The sequence below is a fragment of the Gallinula chloropus genome, assembly GCF_964237585.1.
Source record: "Gallinula chloropus genome assembly, chromosome: 2".
Lineage (NCBI taxonomy): Eukaryota > Metazoa > Chordata > Aves > Gruiformes > Rallidae > Gallinula > Gallinula chloropus.
This window is the reverse complement of record NC_140086.1, coordinates 145048583-145068335: the sequence shown is the minus strand read 5'-3', so window position 1 is coordinate 145068335 and position 19753 is coordinate 145048583. Positions and strand designations below refer to the sequence as shown.

General features: G+C 39.0%; 1 protein-coding gene across 2 annotated transcripts in view; it reads left to right on the top strand.

Moving 5' to 3' along the window:
- The window catches only part of ARHGAP21 (Rho GTPase activating protein 21), a gene marked incomplete at its 5' end in the record, with an annotated part of 113090 nt that overhangs the window by 48720 nt on the left and 44617 nt on the right, over positions 1–19753 (top strand). The window contains 2 exons of one of the 2 annotated variants that reach the window (XM_084279697.1): positions 3904–3928; positions 16343–16435. In XM_084279697.1, coding sequence (XP_084135823.1) covers positions 3904–3928; positions 16343–16435 — 118 coding nt within the window. Of the gene's footprint in view, positions 1–3903; positions 3929–16342; positions 16436–19753 lie in introns of those variants that run through there. The other variant, XM_084279698.1, reaches the window with a different exon arrangement.

Sequence of the window (19753 nt, the reverse complement as noted above, 5' to 3'; positions counted from 1 at the left end):
TAATGAGGTTGTTGGATAGTTGTAATACCTTTATTCAGGAATTCATTTACATCTAAAAATGATAAGGTTCATTTGGACAGAGTCTTGCTCAATTCTTTTGTAAATTAACCTACATGGTTACTTTCTCTTTTCTTACTTTTAATGTCCATGAGGTGCCAGGATAAAAAAGAACAAATCTTCAAAATTATTCTCCTGGGTTATCATAAGGTATTTTTTATAGAAGTCAATGTACCAAAGTTGTGGCACTGAAGAATGAAATTCACCTGTTGTTAGTCAGATCTAAATAGGCAAATCTCTCTTCTCTGCTTTGGAGAGCAAATTTTATGAGGAGCAGCTGAGGGACCTGGGGTTGTTCAGGCTGATGGGAGACTTTATTACTGCCTACAACTGTCTGGAGGCAGTGTAGAGAGAGGTGGGTGTTGGCCCAAGTGACAGGTGATAGGATGAGGGGGAATGGACTCAAGCTGCACCAGGGCAGGTTCAGATTAGATATTAGGGAAATGTTTTGCACCAGAAGGGTTATCGGGCATTGGAACAGGCTGCCCAGGGAGGTGGCTGAGTCACCATCCCTGGATGTATTTAAAAGACAGGTAGACGAGGTGCTTAGGGATATAGTTTAGTAGAGGACAGGTATGGTTGGACTCTTATCTCAAAGGTCTTTTTCAGCCTAGTGATTCTGTGATTGTCTCCTCGTTGGTCAGAGCTTTGGAAGGTGGAGATGTTTTGTTTTGGAGGTAGATAATAATGGTAACTATGATTTGGTTTTCTGGCTGTCTTGAATCTCATAGTAGTTTTGTCCTTTCTTTGCACCTGAGAATGTACACACTTAACTGACTGTATGATAGAGGCTAAAACTGGAAGTTAGATGCCATTAACATAATAGCCAGAGTTACTTGGTCCCCTACTAGTTTCTGAGTCATAGTCCTTTTGTTATCTCAAGTGTCAACCTGATGCTGGCACTTTCCCTCTAGATCAGTGCAGAGCTGGTCAGTGCTTCTTGAATTTCTTTCAGTGGTAAACTTTCATTTTATTTTTCATGATGCTACTAATTTTTTTTTTTCTGAAAAGAATGAACTGTTCAAAATCTGAGTAAAAATAGTCATGTTAAAAAGGAGACCAAGTTTTGACATCTGAACAAGCAGGGTGAGTTTCAAGAATCAAACTTGATACCTTAGAGACAAGGTGACAGTGACCTGCATGACTGTGTGAGGGACAGCTCTAAAGCTTTGTGTTCTTCATTTACATTGAACGGGAAAACAGGCCTTACTTGCCTTCATTGAAATGATCAAACATGATTGGCCCTAATTCAGGGAAGTATTTCTGCATATTTCAAAATTTACATTATATTTTTATTATATGCATTTTTAATATTTTTAATATAATAATTTAACTTTCCGAGTGTACATCGTACTGGGGTCTGTTCGAATTCAGGTTATTGCGCAAGTTTTAGTATCTTTTCATGCTTCCTGCACAAAGGAACTCTTTCTCATTGTAACTGTTATTAATTAACTAATTTCTAAACATGATGGAGAAAGGTTGTAGAAGAAATGCTGTGTGGTAGCTCTGTTGGGAGGGGCAGCCCTGTGTGAAGGACGGTGTGAAAGATGATCTTGGAAACTGAGACCGCGTTTTAACACATTGCATTTGGCAAAAGTACTTGGCTGAGCTTGTGTGGGGCCACACACCAAACTGGGAATAGCTGCACATTCAGGAATAACCCATTATATCCTCATTGCTTCCCATGCCTCCTTTCCCTTAAGAGAGTGAATAGGATAGGGAGTGTGGGGAAGGGTTCTTAAGCTAGCATTGCAAACAAGCTTATGTTAAGTTACACTTTTGATGTCAGATGTTTATTAGGGTTTGTGTGTAAAGTTCATGCTGTACGTTTAGTCTGAGAAGCAAGTAAATGGTAAAGGAAAAGCTTTTTAGGTGTGGAAGCAGCATACGCTAACATTTTGCAATGTGCAAGAGGTAAATGTTGGAGGGATAGCTAATTCCAGAACATTTGCATTATAAAGCATTCCATTTTTAAAGGCCTGAGCTCATTGGCCTGATACCATGAAGAACTAATGTTTTGCAGCTGTCTTTTATATTAGAGCTTTCCATACCCAGTGACAAACTGACAAATCCACTGCAGTATTTCATAAAGTAAAGGAATTCTGTATTAGCTAACTTTTCACATCCTTTTTTTTTTTTTTAGCAGAATCAAACTAGGTAGCCTACATGTGAGCCATATTTTCCAGACTATGAGCTCTAGCATTGAAAATCCTAAAGGTGTTTTTTTTCACTAGAGATGTGCAGGTGCTAGCCTTGTCTAATTCTTTGCTGCTGTTCAGTTGGGTATCGTCATTCAAAACCACCTGGCTGTTATACGGCTTCAAGCCATGTAATGATAAATTTTACAGTACTTGTCTTGTAGTGTGATATTTTTACCGAAGTACAGAGCAGGCAGGATTGTACAGCTTAAGAATATGCTGTTTGCTACTCTAACATCTGGGGTGGTAATGATAATTATTATGGCTTTTTAAAAATAAATCATTAGCAGATTTGTTAACTCTGTGTTTTGATTTTCTGGTGTTTCATTTGTTGTTGGGTTTTTTTTGCCCATAAAGTTATCTTTTTGTAGTATCTTACAAAGCTCCAGCAACTTTTGTTGTGTCTCATCAGAGACGTATTGTACCTAGGAGACACTTGCCTTATCCTCATCATTATATAGTGTTTATACCCAGGGCTTCCTGCCTCTGTTCAGGTTTTCCTCTGAGTAGTTTGCTCAGATCACTGTGCAACTGCTTTGAAAATATTTAATATGAAAAAAAAAGTGATTTGTCTTTAAATCACAGAATCGTAGGGGTTGAAAGGGACCTTGAGAGATCATCAGGTCCAACCCCCCTGGCAAAGCAACTCTCTAGCTCATACTTCAAAATGCAAAAGACCTACAATTTTAAATTCATACATTTAAAAGCAGGAGGGAATGTACAGGTGAAAATTATTTGTGATCATCTCATTGGTCCTTTCCTCCAGAATGAAGTGGTTTAATCAGCTGAGGTGAATTGTTAGGAATAATTCCCAAATAGAAATACTAGTCGAAGAAACTGTATTTAGTTTGAAAGTTCGTTCCTTCATGAAGTCACAGTTCAGCAAGCAAACAGGTATTTCCATATTGAAACAATTGTGCTTTTCAAATGGCAGAATTCTATAGGTTATCCTTGATCTTTCAAAAGTCTTTCATATTAAAATATTGTCAGAGTAACTTAAGTAGTAATTTTCTATTTTAATTGTGCCATTTTCCCTCATTACATTTCAGTTTTGCGATTTATTTTTTTTTCCTCTTCAAGGACTATCAGTGCCACCTGCCAGTTAATGACTGTGTATAGTACAGTGAGCAAGAGGAGAATCTTGTGAGGTTGTTCTTAAATAGTGTTTGGAATAGGTATCTTTCTCAAGGTAATAGTACCGAAGGCAATGCAAACTTGGTATTTCAAATTTCAAGAAGAAATATTCGTAACTTGCTTGCAAAATATTTTGTGTCTCATATTATTTAGCTGTGAATCCTTACATGATTTTCAGGGTGAAAACATGCTTGCAACAACACAATGCAGTGTTACTTTCATTGCAGTATTTTGGTGTTTTGGTATATCTGTTTTAAGATGATGCTGTTCATGTTGATTCATTGGGCATGTTTCAGGGAATTGTGCTTTGTTTCTGGTTTGTTGTTTTTTAAACAGGGATTACACTAAAATCTCTGAAAGCCTTAATTTTGTAATTTGAATATTTGTGAAAGAGTACAAGATGTCAGAATGCAGACTTAATCTTACAAGCTCAATCATCATAGTTTATAGATAGCTATGTGTTTTTTCCATTTATTGAGCTTTTTATAAGTACTCTTTCTTTCTTTTTCCTTAGGATGAAGAGAATGGAAATAGACAAGGTATGTCTTGTTTTTATTCTTTCACAGATCCAATATGTTGAACATTTATCTTCAGTAGTGTAGGACACTTCAGTAGCTACATAAGTCATTTTATGTTTCAAACTTTTAAGTGTAACCATCAAGCTCACTGAATTTCATTGCATTAGAGCACAAGCAAGAAAATACCTGGGTTTTATCTTCACTTAGTGTCGGTGATTGCATGGGACGCTAAGTTAAGTAAATTATGTGCTGTATCACTTCAGTCCTCTGTATATCACCTTGTCATGTATATGACAAGATGACAAGAAACCAGCTGTGAAATTTGGCACCAAAAAGGTAATACACTCTTTTAATTTGATCTGCATGTAAGACTACTACTATAGAGAGTTTGGGTCTCATGGATATATTTATACACATGCATATGAAAAGATACTGTACAGCATGGCTAAGAGTAGACAGTGTGAAATCTGATTTTTATTTCCACTTGAATAAAAGCAACACACAACTATATAAATGTAGTGTTTAAAGAGATGGTAGAAGCTTTCCACAGAAGTGGAATGTAACTGTTCTAAAACCAGAAGAGAAAAGAGGATATTCCTATTAACTTCATGATACTTTCTTCAGTATTTAATAGTACTAATATAACTTAATTCACCAGTTTTGGTACTCATGTACATGTTAAGAGAACCGTGAAACAGGTTTCATTGGTGTCAGATAAAACATGTAAATAAAACTGAAAAAATACTTCTGTTATGCCTGCCAGTTCCCCTCTGTTCTCATAGCTTTCTCCTTCTCATATTGCCAATGTCTGGTCGCTTTAATTCACCAGTTAGTTTGTTGTTTAAAAATTGGTGCTACATTTCAATCACACTTAATTTAAATTTATTTTTGGTATTTAGCTATTTTCTCATCCATGCTCCCCTTTTTGTTGATACCTTCTTGCTTCCTTGGAAGGGCAAAAAATGTGTTGATTTATGCAAGGAAGTTTTCAGGTTGAGAGCTGAGTCCCACGCTCTCTTTTTCCCAGTTTGTCATGATGATAAAGGTACAGAAGGAGGTAGGATGAGCTGCATTTTGAGAGCAGTGTGCAGGGCGTAAGTCCGTGCTTCGTCTGGTACTGAAGTGCCGCTTGTGGAGGACAGGCCTGTTCAGAGGTAGTGGGTGTCTTTGCTCAGAAGCAGCATGGATAAATGTTTGTTTCACTGGTTGGTGATAACGTGCTTTATGCTGTAGCAGGGACTGGTACCCAGTTTAATACCCTTTTAAAAATCTCATTTAGTTGGAAGACAGAATATGTCTGAACTTTTTTTCAGGACTTTTGTGTAACTGCAGTGTATTAGAAGTGTTCTGGGGAGTAGGAATTGAATTTTCTTACTTCTCTTGGAAGCAGGTGAATTCATCCATTTCAATCTCCCAGTCTGAACTATTGTCAGCTATTTGTTAAACAGTTGAAAAGTCAGTCTCTTTGTATTCCTCCTCAAACCCCACCATACACACACATCCCCCCAGCTTGTGACCTTCTTTATCTGTTTTGACATACAAAAAGAAAAGGCAAATCCCTTTGGGAAGGGAAAGTAGTCACGCTGTGCCAAGCTATCATGGAAGATACCACTTGCTGTCTAGAGAAACATTCTCTGTACTCTTCTTCTCAGAGGGAGCACTGGATCAGTTAAAGATGTGAGTGTGGGTCTGTTTATCTCGAATGTTATCTGAGATCTGTTTTTGAGTAGAACAGCAGTAAACAAGCATTTGATTCACTGTGAGACCTTTGCAGGTGGGAGCAAGATTACTTTGTGGAAATTTTTGTGTAGCTACTTAAACTATGAATCATAGCTCAACTATTACGTTATTTATAGCAACGTAGTACATTCTATGCCTTGAAATATGGATCAAAGGGCGCAAAGTGCTCGGGAAAGGTAACAGTGCTCTCCTCAGCGGGAGAGAGGCTGGATGTGCTCCTTCTGGAAAGAGATGCCTGCGAGGTGGAGGATGTAGGTGTGAGTGGAATGTAGCCTGCCAGTTTTGTGTACTGAACCTTTAAAAATAACAAAATGGGACATTGCGGGTAGGGCTTGTTTTTTCCCTCCAGCGTTCAGCGTGATCTGGCGGCGTGGGGGGGCGGAGCAGCACTGCTGCTGCAGGCTCCTGCTCCCAAGCCAGGGGAATAGGTGGCTTGTGAGGACAGAGCCAGGGGCGGCATAATCTCATTTCTCACGTTCACGATCGCGTTAATCTAGCGAAAGCAGGTATGCCAGAAATTCCATGAAGGATTGTCACGAAAACTCATAAAGTAATTAACATGGGCAAATCAGCCGGAGCCGCGGCGGAGCGGCTCGGAGCTGGAGGGTCCCTGGCTGGCCAGCCCGGCCGCCCGAGGCCGAGCGAGTCTGGGCAGGGCGGGAACGCGGCGCCCGGCCGGAGGCGCCATCTAGCGGAGGCGTCTGGCGCTTCCTTCACCCGCGGGCGGGACCGTGCCTCACAGCGTGGCAGCCTCTGAGCCGCACGCTTTTCTTTTGGAGTCTGTAGATGATAATTCCCTTAATTCACTTGGGCCGTCCTTTCTAAGGAGGAAAAGACTTGGCCGAGGGGATTCAGGCTTTTCCTTTTTGTGAAGCAGTGTGTGCCAGTGCAAAATCATCATCTTTAACTGATTCTGAGTGACAGTTCGAACTAGCTACACTCTGCTTTGCCCTTTTCACAGGTTAAACTTACCTTTAAAAGCTGAGATTTTTCAGGCTCAGGATTAACAGATTTCAGTAGGTGTGGAGAAACGCATCTGTTAGTAATGCCTTTTATTGAAAGCAGTCTAGTTGTTGGTTCCCATGCCCCCAAGGAGCTGAGTACCTACCTAAGTCTGGAGGGCAGAATGTAAAAGTCTATACCAGGTTTGCTGTAGTCTAACAGCGAAAGAAGTATCTCTATATGGTTTTATGTTCTGGCATAGAATTTTGCTACAACATTTTCTGTATATGTTTAGATTGCGTTCCTGACTTGTATTAATCTTGCTTTAGGTAACCAGTAGTATTTCGTATCATTTAGAGTAAAAGGTAATGCAGATTTGTCCAGCAGAGCTCTAAATATGGAATGACACAGATGGGGGATGATGAACAAGAAGAAAGTGAGGAAGCAGTGGATCCGATTGTCAAGCAAAGGGGTTAGGGTGCTCTGGGCAGGCTGGGCAGGAGACCCACCTCATGGTCAACAGTTGCAACAAAGAAACCACCTCAAGTGTGTGCACATAAATAAGGTAATGCCTACAGGACCATATGGTGGGGAGAGCCCTCATGCCTTTTTTGAGGGTCTGCCTGAAGCCTTGTGCACTTTTATATGCAGCTCGGGTAACAAGCAGGAGGCACTGGAGGCCTGTGTGCAGGTGCAGGGCTACAATCTTATTGAGGTCACAGGGACATGGTGGGATAGTTCACAGTAATGGACTAGAGTGCTGCAGTAGATGAGTATAGGGACTTTAGGAATAGCAGGTTTGGAGAGCCTGGAGTTTGAGTTGCCTTTGTTGTCAGACTGTGAAAGCGCAGCAGGAGTGCATGGAGCTCAGGCTTGGGACGGATGGGGAGCCAGCTTGGGGTTTATGGTCGGGATTTGCAGGCAGACCCATGTGGGTAGTGTTGTGGTGGATGTCTGATGTGGACCACCTGATAGGGGAAGAAGTAGACAAGGCTTTCTTCAGACAACTGGTGGAAGTGTCTCAGGCAGGTCCTGTTCTATATGAGAAACTTAAGCACCCAGTTATCTGCTGGAAGGGTATCACAGCAGACTTAACCTGAGTATTTTGTAACTACTGTTTTCTGTTCTTTCCTGCTTCTACTGCCTTAAATTATTAAATGCTTTTCTAACAGGTGCACTTTGTCAGAAGATGCAGATCTTTCTCAATGGAGTCCTTGGTCGCGGACTAGAAACCTGTATTAGGTTGTACTGTTTTCTTGGCAATGTGTTATACTGACAAGCCTGAAGTAACATGGAATATTTCTTTCATGTGTTTTGAGGATTGTATACTATCAGTACTCTTCCTGTTTTCTGGAGTTGCCCTATTTCAGAATTTTATTTAAGAGATACCTATCTCATGGGCACAAGTCTCCCACGACACCGTTGTAGGAATACCTGGAGACAAGCTGAAAAAACCCCCAGTAATACTCTATATTAAAAACTCGCACTGTCAACAGATGTTAAGTGGTGCTGGAGAAAACTACCTCCATTGCCATGCTCTCTCCATGGTATTAATTGTGCACTTAATTTTGGTGTGTATGTTGTCCGTCAAAGACTCCTTGACACTGAGGTTGGCAAAATACAAGCTTAGTATATTTTAAATGGGTTGATCGTTTCTTATATCTTGGCCGAAAACATTTTTTTCTTCAAAATTGTTTGGCTTGTTGGCCTTGATTAAAATGAACAGTGATAAGCCTATAGAAACAGCACGAAGAAAGCTTCTTTCATATGAGAACTAAGCAATTTTATATTTAATGCATTGCCTGGAAATCTAGTATCATTTTCATCCACTATCATATCTTTTTAATATGTTCTTGCTTTTCCTACTTTATCTCCTTTTCTATGTAGCAGTATCTATAGCAACTAGCAATTTCTACCCTTCAATTGTCTAACCTAAAGAGTTCCAATTTATTACCTGAGCTTCTTCAGCTCTGCAAGTCTCCTCCTTTGGAGGGAGAAAATGCAGGAAAAGCTTTTTATTCCTTACTGCTGCTTATGTAATACCTTGAGGTTTTTTTATGTTTTATTTCTTTAAACACACTGCTGATTTCTGTAATGTGGCTTGCATTCTCTCAGGATTTAATTTAGTCTAATCCCATGTTTTCTAGCTTTGTTGCCTATCAGCTCAGTTTGTTATGAAATAAATTATTTATGCCTGTGATAGTGGGAACAAGGGTAGATAAGGAACAAGAGTTTAACAGTGAAAGCAATTATTTGAAAAGGTTGTAGATTGCTGGACTGATGCGGTCTAAGGTATGTGATAGTGGAATAGGAATAAGAGATGAGAGGTATCTAACACTACTGCTTTAGGATAGTACCACACCAAGTTGTCCCTTTTTATGGATTTTTAATTCAATTTTATTTTTAATACTAAATTTGAGAATGATAAAAGAGGGCTTGTTCAGTTTTCCACTGGAATCAGTCCCTGATGCTACTTTACTCCCTTAAAGAACATCCAGCCTTTCAACTTGTCGCATGTGTAATGTTTATCAGTGAGTACTACTGAGTTCAAACCATTTTGGCTTTTAAAACCACTAACAGCTGTGTAATTTCCATGGAAATTCTACCTTCCATGATAGAATCTGTAGGTTCACTACAACCGATAGAAATTCAATAGCTCTATGCTTACATAAGAACTAAAATAAATCAACTAGACTGTTTAAACAGAGGTTAAATTTTAAACTGGAAAAGGCTTCATTTCAGATTGGAAAGAATTGAAAAGAAGTAATAATATTGGCAAATAACATAATAGAAAAACACAATTTCTGCAGAAATACCAGCAGTGTGCCCAGGTAGCCAAGAAGTCCAACAGCATCTTGGCTGGTATAAGCAATAGCATGGCCAGCAGGACTGTGGGAGTGATTGTCCCCCTACACCTGGCAATGGTGAAGCCACACCTCAAGTACTGTGTTTGGTTTAGGGCCCTTCAACATAAGAAGGACGTTGAGTTGCTGGAGTGTATCTAGAGAAGGGCAGCAAAGCTGGTGAAGGATCTAGAGCACAAGTTTTAGAACAAGCAGCCGAGGGAGTTTAGTCTGGAGAAATGGAGGCTGAGGGGAGACCTTACTGCTCTCTACATGTACCTGAAAGGAGGTTGTAACCAGGGGTTTTTGGTCTCTTCTACTGAGTCACAAGAGGAAGTGGCCTGATATTGTGCCAGGAGAGGTTTAGATTGGATATTAGGAAAAATTTCTTCCATGAAAGGATTACTGAGTATTTGAACAGGCTGCCAGGAAGCGGTGGAGTCACTGTCCCTGGAGGTATTGAAGAGACGTGTAGATGTGGCACTTAAGGACGTGGTTTAGTGATGGACTTGGCGGTGCTAGGTCAATGGTTGGACTTGATGGTCTTAAAGGTCTTTTCCAACCTAAACCATTTTATGACTCTGTGATCTTTAAATTGCCTAATCAAAATTCCAGAGGTGCTTTGAGGAATAACAGAATGCGTTTTTCCCGTGTTTCTCTGCTAGATGACTCAACAGCTATTTACTTGCTATCATCCTCTTTCAGAGACTCATGCTTGGCACTGCATTTTGCTTAGTGTTTTTTCTTTAAGTTAATTTGTGTTTGACAGTGAAATAAACTCTGTTAGAGCTGGACTGGGACCTTTGGGCTCCTTTTCTGCAGTGGATTGCTAGTGGTGAAATGCTTACTATGCATGAAATTCATCTTGCAGATTAGAAAATCCAGAATTGTCTTTAGGTGGACTCAGTTAAATGTAATCCACAGTTTTGTGATTTATTTTTAATTTAATGAAATCTCTGTTAATAAGTGTTCTGCTGTACTTAAACAATTTTGAATAGCTTAGGAAGTGATTAGAAGGTTTTTGATTCAGTAATAATTTAAAGTGTTTGTCCCACTGTAATGGTACATGTCCCAAGAATCAGTATTACTCTGCATTACTGGAGCAGTGAAGTGCAAATGCCTCAATAGCCAAAACCATGATTGTAGATCTTCATGTTAAAAAAGAATGGGTTTTGAGTCAGAGAGATGTATCTAGGAATCTGTCTTAATTTAATAATGTGAGGTGTTTCGCAGACCTGGTGGTTCTTCAGGGTAAGAATGAAAGTTGCCCTTGTTGTCAGGAGTAGGATCAGGAGTAAAAATATTCTATGTAAGGTTTACAGAACTCCGTAGCTTTTATTCTGTTCCTGTGTAATGAGGGTTTCAAAACATCGTTCAGCTGCCCTGAGCAAAAGTCTTTTTTTTTTCTTTTTTTTTTTTTTTCCTCCAGGAAGAGGAGAAATAGCATGTTTTTAAGCAGCAGATTCTTAGGAGAGGCTTTGTAGGAAAGTATGTGTTATACTGTGTCCCAAAACACTTGCTGGTTTGTGCTCTGTAGGTCAAAAAGAAAGGAAGAGCTATGTCAGCAGTAGTGCTTTGGTATGAGGTTTTTTGTTTGTTTCTTTTGGTTGTGATGGGGTTTTTTTCTTTGAAATCTAAAGATTCTTTGTCAGAGATGTGTCCTTTGTGTAGTCTTTGAACCAGATATGTTTATCTGGATATAAAATATCCAAAGATTAATGACTACAGAGAGGCGAAGTGCTTGTTGCTATCTTGTGGCGTGTTGGTAGATTTGATAATATAATTTCTGCTATGTCACTTTGTTTTCTAGATGAATCACAGAGTAATATAGTAATAATGTCTGGTCTGCAAAGAGTAGCTCAAAAACTGACTCAGGATCATTGGTTGTGATATGAGTGATGTTCCTTACAGCAGTTGTATTCCAAAGTAGCATTTTGAGGGCATTAAGCTAGAATTGGCACCTGGATAAAATTAATTTCTATGTCAAGTTCAGAGGAGTTAGGAGAAGTTTTGCTGTATGTGACAAACAACACACACATTCCCACAAAAAATGTAAATTATAAAAGTTAACTTAATTCCACTTTTTTTTTTTAAATAGTATTTTTTTAAATATTCCCTTTTATCAGGGAGAAAAAGCATACTAGGATTTTGTTATTTTGCAAATCAGATGGCTGTGCCAGTGCAATGTACTCCCTCTGCTACTCTGGCATCTCAAACATCTGTTAGGAAAGCGTCCTTGTAACTTTGCAATGGGAAACTTCCCCAGTCAGACTGTGAAGGTGGTATTAACTTCTTGTCTCAGCTAGTAGCTCCAGGTGCTATAAAGGTTATATAATAAAAGATGATAAATATATGTATTATGAAGAAAGCCTTTAATTGCTTTTCTGTATTTGTCTTGTGGTTCATTACAGGTGATTGTGCTGCTTCAAACTACTAAACTTTGGTTGTTTAGACTAAGAACCTCATTAGAAAGACTCCCACAATTCCTTACTATGCTTATTTAAACCAATGAATTTTTGCCTTGAGCTTTTTATATACTTGGTGATTCATTTTTATTTCCTTATTTCTAATGATACTGAATTTCTGGAGAAAAAATTCAGACATTAATTTGCCTTCTCAAAAGTTACGCTGTCATTTGAATAGCATCACTTAGGGGAGTGGTTGCACTGCAGGTAATATTTTAGTCAGTAAAACTATACTACTGCCTAGACAATAACTTGAGTTTTAATTTATCCTGACTGGTGGACCTTTACTCTTGTTGGGGAATTCTGTGTACAAGACTGAAAAAAGGAAAGGACAACTTCAGGAACTGTTTTTCAGTTTCTGGTCAGCTAGCTTGTGTGCTTAGCAACTTCATATGCTTCTGTTTCTTTCATTGTCCTTAACATAAGACTTCATCTCTGGTTATAGCTACACCTTTCCACAAGTGAAGTAAAGTTCATTTTCAGGGGAGTTGTGCCTTTCATCTGCACTGCTTCCTTGCATGTGTTACTGGCAGCTCACACTTTTGCCTGTTCTTTGTGTGCACATGATGTCTTGGTTTTCACTTGCAGTGGGAGGATTTGGAAGAAACTGTTATTTGCTGGCAGCCTGCAGTGTCATGCTTAATTATAAAAGTTGTTTACAGAAGTATGGAAATACGGGGAGGAGGCAAAGTAGTATGCAGTAATGAGCACTGGAAAAACACTACCAAATAGAATAGATTTCAGTTGGAAGTGACCTACAAGCATCCTCTGGTCCAACTGCCTGACCAAGAGTTAAGACCTGTTGTTATTAATGGCATTGTCCAAATGCCTCTTTAACACTGACAGGCTTAGGAAATCAACCACCTCTCTAGGAAGTCTGTTCTAGTATTTGACCACCCTCTGGGTAAAGAAATGCTTGCTTATATCCAGTCTGACCCACCTCTGGTGCAGCTTGGAACCTATGCATCCTGCCACTGGTATGTCGAAGAGCTCAGCATCTCCCTCTCCACGTCCCCCTCTGCAGGGAGTTGTAGACAGCCTCTTTTTTTCCACACTAGACAAGCCCAAAGTCCTCAGCCATTCCTCACAGGACACTCCTTCCAGCCCTTCCACCAGCTTTGTTGCCCTCTTCTGGACGCATTCGAGTACCTTCACATCCTTCTTAAATGACGGGGCCCAGAGCTGCAGGCAGTACCTGAGGTCAGGCCACACCAATACTGAATACAGGGGGATAACCCCCTCTCTTGGCAGCCTGGTTATACCATGTATATGCCCCCCCAGGATGCAGTTTGCTCTCCTGGCTGCCGGGGTGCACTGCTGGCTCATACTGAGTCTGCTCTTGGCCAGCACCCCCAAATTTCTTTCTGCAGGGCTGCTTTCTCCCAAGGGATGCAGTAAGGCTACATGTCTGACGGACTAGTGCTGTGAGCAGCTTTACTGTACTTCGCTATATCGCCTTGTAAGGGACTGCTGGCATGCTCTGAAAAAATTAATGCCTTTCAATATTAGAAAGGAAAATTGTCAATCTGGTCTGACCCTATGTAGTACAGAACTAGAGAACTTACTGTGAAAGTTCTGCTGTGATTCTCTGCTCTAGATGATGGACTTTGGAAGGAGGAAGGTTTAGGCTCATGTTGTGGACATCATCTTGCTTTTGCCTGATGATTAGATGCGGACAGGACCCAGTGGAGATGTAGGCACAATTAAGTTGAAGTGTAGTGATTGTTAAATTTTGAGATGAGGTGATGTGTTGGATTATACATTTTAATTGGAATTTAATTATAATGGCGTGCACATCTACAAAATTTATTCACACTCTGTTGGTCTAACAAAGTATCATTAGCTCATACTGTCAGAAAATATTGTTTAGCTTTGCTATAATTTCAAACTCAAATTATGAACATACTCTGAATATTCTCTTCTGTGTATACGTATATAGTCTTTATGTATAGAACTACATATAGACTATGTATTCTAGGAAGCTCATTTATGTTACTGATGGAAAGCAGTTTTGGGTTGTATCCATGTGTGTTAAAGATTAAGGAGCAATGCAGAACAGGTATTCATCTGCCAAAGCTTGGGACTCCTAGGTGTTATTCTCATCTTTGCTTTCATTTGGATATTACTGCGCTGTGAAATGAACCTGCGGATGTCAACAACTCTTGAAACATTTCATCATTTTTTTTTTGCCATTGAATTGATCTTTATCTTTAAGGTGGTGATTCACTTTAGGAGGAAATTAGTGTATTAAAAGTATTCTGTGTTGGATACTGAATGGGAGTAACCTTATCTGATTAGCCTCTTGCATTTGTGTGGTCAGGTATGGATGAGGCATAAAGTAGCATTTGAGTGTTAAGTGAACTAGCAGTAACCCATTAACAATTTTTATGAGCATTTTATAAAGGGAGCTGCAGCAGGCACTTGGTCTTAGGTTACAAGTGTCAGTTATAAATGGAAGCTCGATTATTTTTGTTTTTCTTGTCACTTTCGGGATTATAAATCTCAGTAAAAGATGGTGACAGTGCTGGCTGGGGAGGATGTTCGATGGTCCTATAAAAAAAGGTCATCCTTTAACTTTGCTCTTTCAAGTGGTTGAAGCAACCTTTTGTTCATGGCATCTGGATAGATGATTCTTGGGACTTGTACAAACTTGCTGTAATGTTACTGCCTCCTAAAGGACAAGACCCATCATGTTCAGTGTCTGTTTCAATCAGCAGATTAAAGATGACAGATAATTGCTTTAGATCACAAAGAGCTTTTTGGATGTCTTATAGCTGTGTCCTGCTAATCAAATTTTAAAGTATTTGGGGACTGAGCTGCCAGCTGGACCTTCCTGAATTATAACTCAGTTGCTTTGTATATTGTAGTTATATACAGTATATATAGTAGCTATCTGATTCTCTCAAAGCAACTTCTTGATTTTACTTATTTTTTAATGCTACCAGTCTGGAGTTATTTTGAGAAAAGGCCATTTAGAGCCATAAAGGTAAACAGTTTTGTTCAACTGTTTTGTGGTAAAAGGGCAGGACACTGAGGGTCTGCAGCATTAAGGTGTTAACCTAAAACTTGTATTTGAAGAATGTGAATCAGTCAGAGGGAAGTCTGGTTTTATGCAATTTATTAAAATTCTTCAAATAATGAGCTCTTCCCATATGGAAACTGAACCAAAAAAGGGGTAAGGGAGATGTAAATAGTGCTGTGTCTTAGTAAACGTCGCCAGGTGGGATATTTAAAGCTGTAGCAAAAGTACTTCCAAAAGCAGTGTCATTTGTGCTCAAGTCAAAGATTAGGCACTGAAGAAGTGATTAGAACCGAATACTTGGGTTTGAAAGAGTATTTCTTTTATCAGCAGTGCCAGTGCCAAGCTATCCCTTTATTCTCTCCCGGTATTCCTGCTTTTTCTGCAGTTTATACCCCCCTCTCCCCTAGGCCAAGGTTTCCTGGTAACCTGGAACCCAGATGCCGTTTATTTTCAATCCCTGACAGTTCCTTGTGCTGGCTCATCACTAGCCTCCAAAGGGTGGTACTTCCCCAGTGGAGTGTGGTACAAGGGTTGTAACTAATGATAAGAGTTGGGAGGGGTCAAGGCTGTTAAAGCCAGCATGGAAGCTTGTCTGGTTATCTGCTGCTCTCTACCTCTACTCCCGCATCTTGATGTTAGGAATAAGAGTCTACTTTAACTAAGCACTACTGAGCTTTGTTGGCATGCTTGTAAAAATGCAAAGTACTTTCTGGAAGCATAGAAATTAAATGTATACTGAGAAGGCAAGAAGAAACAAGTGTTAAAGTTTCTAACTTTGGTAGATGAGCTTCTACATTTATATTGTGTATATACGAATACATCCAGTACACACAGACATAATTTACTTAGAATTACATGTTGCATTTTAAACTTTGACATGTCTTTAGAAATCTTTAGATTTAATCTTTGAGCGTTGATAAAACACCTGTAGGAAATCAGTTACAATTCCATGGGGAACTTCCTTCTTCTAGGAAAAACTTCATTTTATTTTTCAGTTTGCACTGCTAATTCTTACTCAGTCTGTCTGGTTTTATATCTTACGCCAGACAGCAGTGTGGAAGAGGAAGTGGTAATTCTTATTTGAATATTCTAGGCATCGGTGTGAAGATGAAATAGGAATGAGATAGGCAATGAACTTGAAAAACACCACTGACTGGGACTTACTCACAAGTTTAATTTTGAAATACATCTCTCCACCCTTTCTCCTTTCTTTTTTCCTCAGACACCTAAAATATCTTCAGTGTAGCCGAACAAAATACTGTCTTTAAGGGACTCCTAGCTTCCCTTGCCTCCCCTCATCCCAAATTGAGTTTGAGTCTTTAATGTAGTGATGAACATGGCAGGATTACGTTTCGGAATAATTCTTAAAGCATGGCAGTGCAGCGTAATTAAGTGCTTTTAAGAAATTTTCTTTCTTTCTTAGGCAAACAAAGAAATCGACTGGAGCCAATGGATACGATATTTGTTAAGCAAGTTAAAGAGGGTGGACCTGCTTTTGAAGCTGGACTATGCACAGGTACTGTTCTTCTATAACACCTATAGCGTATTTATATGTATGATGCAAAATATATATGATTTTAAGCTTCAGCATATAGTTCTATCTTCTATTTAAACATTGTTCTTTCCTTCAGAAGTTTGAAACCTCTTAAACTGTCCCTCAGTGTTTTTCATCTCAAAACCACTATTGCGTTCTTGGGAGGTGCTATACAAAATATATTAATTAATTGTCTTAGTCTTTTTGTATTATTACCTTTTAAAAAGTAGAGAACAAGTACATGATAAGGTATTAGAGGAGAAAGAGAAAAAGGGGGACCTGTGAACTCCTGTTTCTTGTGCTTTGTGGCAAACCTCAAAAGATTCTGGTTTTTGGCCTTTAAATTATTCGAACTTTCGGTTAAATGGAAACAATCCAGGTCTGTCTCTTATCAAATTTTGTTCAGTTGTTTGATTTAATCAAACTGGAGAACAAAAAGAATGTTTTTTGTGGAGTGCCAGGAACTTTGTCACATCTCTGCTAAAATGTTAAAGAAAGTGATGCTAGAATAGGAAGTCTTAAAAGTGTTAAAACAGTAAGTTAGGTGGTTGGATACCACTGCAAACACAGGTTTCTGTTCTTAAAGATGTGGCAGAACATGTTCAGTGAAAGGCCTATGTTTTGATAATGGGATGCTGATGTTTTCTTTTGAACACAATTATGTATGTGAATGTAACTGGAGAAGAATAATTTTTCTGTGTTTCTTCCTAAAGAAAAGCAAAGCTTCTAAGATGATGGCATTTAAAGAGTACTAGATGCTACTTTTACAGCATAAGGCGTTTTTCTTTTTTTAACTCCTCCTGAAGTAGTTATTCAGGGAAGGGCTACTTTGGCATTATTTTAATGCTATTTTATAAAGAAATGTTTTGGCTTGATAAAAAGCAGCATATGTCGAAGTTGTACAGAGGAATCATGGCAATTTCTACTCTGGTGTTTGCCAGATTGAAAGAGATGAAATCTGTAGAGAATGTTTTATTTTTAGGCATAAAGGAGTTTTTAGTAGCCAGAATAAAGAACAGAAAATAAATGAGAAAATACACTTCGAAGTTACCAGAATATTCTTTTTAAGCACACTGCTGGTAGCTGTTATATCTGATTAGGTTATGCCACTATTTCTTGTTTAAAATGTCAGGAGAAAGAGACTACTGTATTTCAAAATTAAATTGAAAACACTCAGGGAATGATCAGGTTAGATTTCATAACCTCTGATACAGACACTGTATACACTTCTTACTTTGTAGAATTAACATTTAAAAATAATATAACTTTGCTTGTTTCATGGTCACACTATAGGAAAGAAAATGCTCAGAAATCCACTATGAGTTCAGGTAGTTATATTTGTCAGTTCTTACTTCACTGCTGCAGGGTCTTTTGTAATACTGGCAGTCTCCAGGCTTCATTACCCAGAACCAATGAGCTTCATTTCAGGAGCCTACCTGGCTGCTGCTCACCAGAAAGCTTGGAATACCCTTAGAAATATGAGCAATAGGTTATAGTACCTTAAATGTGAGATAAATCATTCTGTGTATTTTTGAATACTCCATTAAATTTTTATTAGAGTAACGAAGATCATGCTTCCTGTATTTAACCTCCAAGGAGTTTTATTATAAAAGAGCATGTCTGTGAGTTCCAAACAGAAGTATTTTAGAAGTACTGAAATACAGGCAGCCAATCCACATTTCCCATGTCTTGATCTTCATGCTGTCATTTATGCATATGTAAGAATATCAAGAACTTAAATGTGTGTGGAAAGGGAGATGGTTTAAATGCATTCAGATGAATTTTTGGTTTGGTCAAAGGTATTTAATAGGCCACCACATTAATAGAGCACTACTAGAAAAAGCCTTCATGCTTCTATACTCTTTTTTGTAATATGGGCACCAGCCTTCTCCTTTATATGTACCTGAAACTGCGCAAAACTGTCTCTTGTGGAGTTGCCCATGCTTACTTCTTGCCTGTACCTGGTTCTGCAGTGCGTCCCACATGAGGATTTGGGCAGGCTCATTGGATGTATGCTTCAGGTAGACCTGGTTCACTGCTGTGCATGACCTGGTCTTTTTCTTTGAAAAAGAAACTGCGTAGGAATAGAGAAGATGGTATGACCTACTTCAGAGATATGTCTAATTACAGTCTTTAGTGGGATTACTGACTGAAGATCGACATCTTTGGGCAAGTTCTGAAACAGCCTGGAAAAAAGCCAGTTTCAAGTTCCAGAGAAGGATCTGGTGTGTTCTGAGGAAGTCTTGCAGTATGACCTAGCAGGACAGGGTTTAGAGTTTGTAAATAAGAACATTTTTTGGCATGAACTATAGCATTTCTTTGTCCTGCAACTTTTTAAAAGGATTTATTTCAGTGTGCTACTGATCATTTTGCAGTTGTTTTCCTGAAAGTCCAGTTTCTCAGCCTGATTATGTAAGGTGTCTGTGTGTATGCAACAGTGGGATAGAATTTACCATTTATTGCACATGCCAATCAGTCACGTGGGCTGCTAGCAGCCATTAAATGTTGCCATCAACCTTTCCTTGTTTAGGAAGAAAGAGACAAAACTGAGAGCTGTTTGGGTGAGAGCAATAACCAGGTGATAAAAGGGCATACATAAGGATTTTTATAAAGTTGAAAATACCACATCAAATTATTTGCATGATCTTATGTCACATGTGCAGACCAAATTAAAAAGTCAGCAGATCCACATGGTTTGGTAAGTCTGGAAATCCCTGGGGTCTGTACAGGGGACTTCTCCAGAGTATAAGCAGTTAGAGTGTTACAGTCACCAAGTCAGGCTGAGTGTTTAGACTGAACAGCATTTTCCTTGTTTTGATTTGGTGCCAGGAACACAAAAAGGGCTTTCAGTTTCTAAAGCGATGTTTAAAAAGCTGATTCCTTTGTTTCACTTGACGCGAGGCCTTTCTGTTCCTTCTTTCTCCAGAAGCTTTCCAGAGCTCCCTACATGGATTCCTTTTAGACCATTTTCTCCTCATTAGTAAATTCTAGATACCCCTTTTTCTGATCAGAGATGATTTAAATACTATTTTTGATGAAGGATTAGGTTGGGGTTTTTATCAAAAGCTAAAAATAGCTCTACATTATATTTGCTACTTAATATCTGAAAATGTATGAAGCTGTTAATGAGGAAGGTGCTACAAACTATTATGAGAAATCTGATAAAAGTGATGTTAGGTCTAAAGGTTGATCTATATGGAAAAGAAATAACCCATTACACTGTCCAAGATGTATTGAATGGACAATGATGTCTTGGAAGCAGCCCAGATTATCCCGAGGAAGGAGGAAATTGGAGTCTTT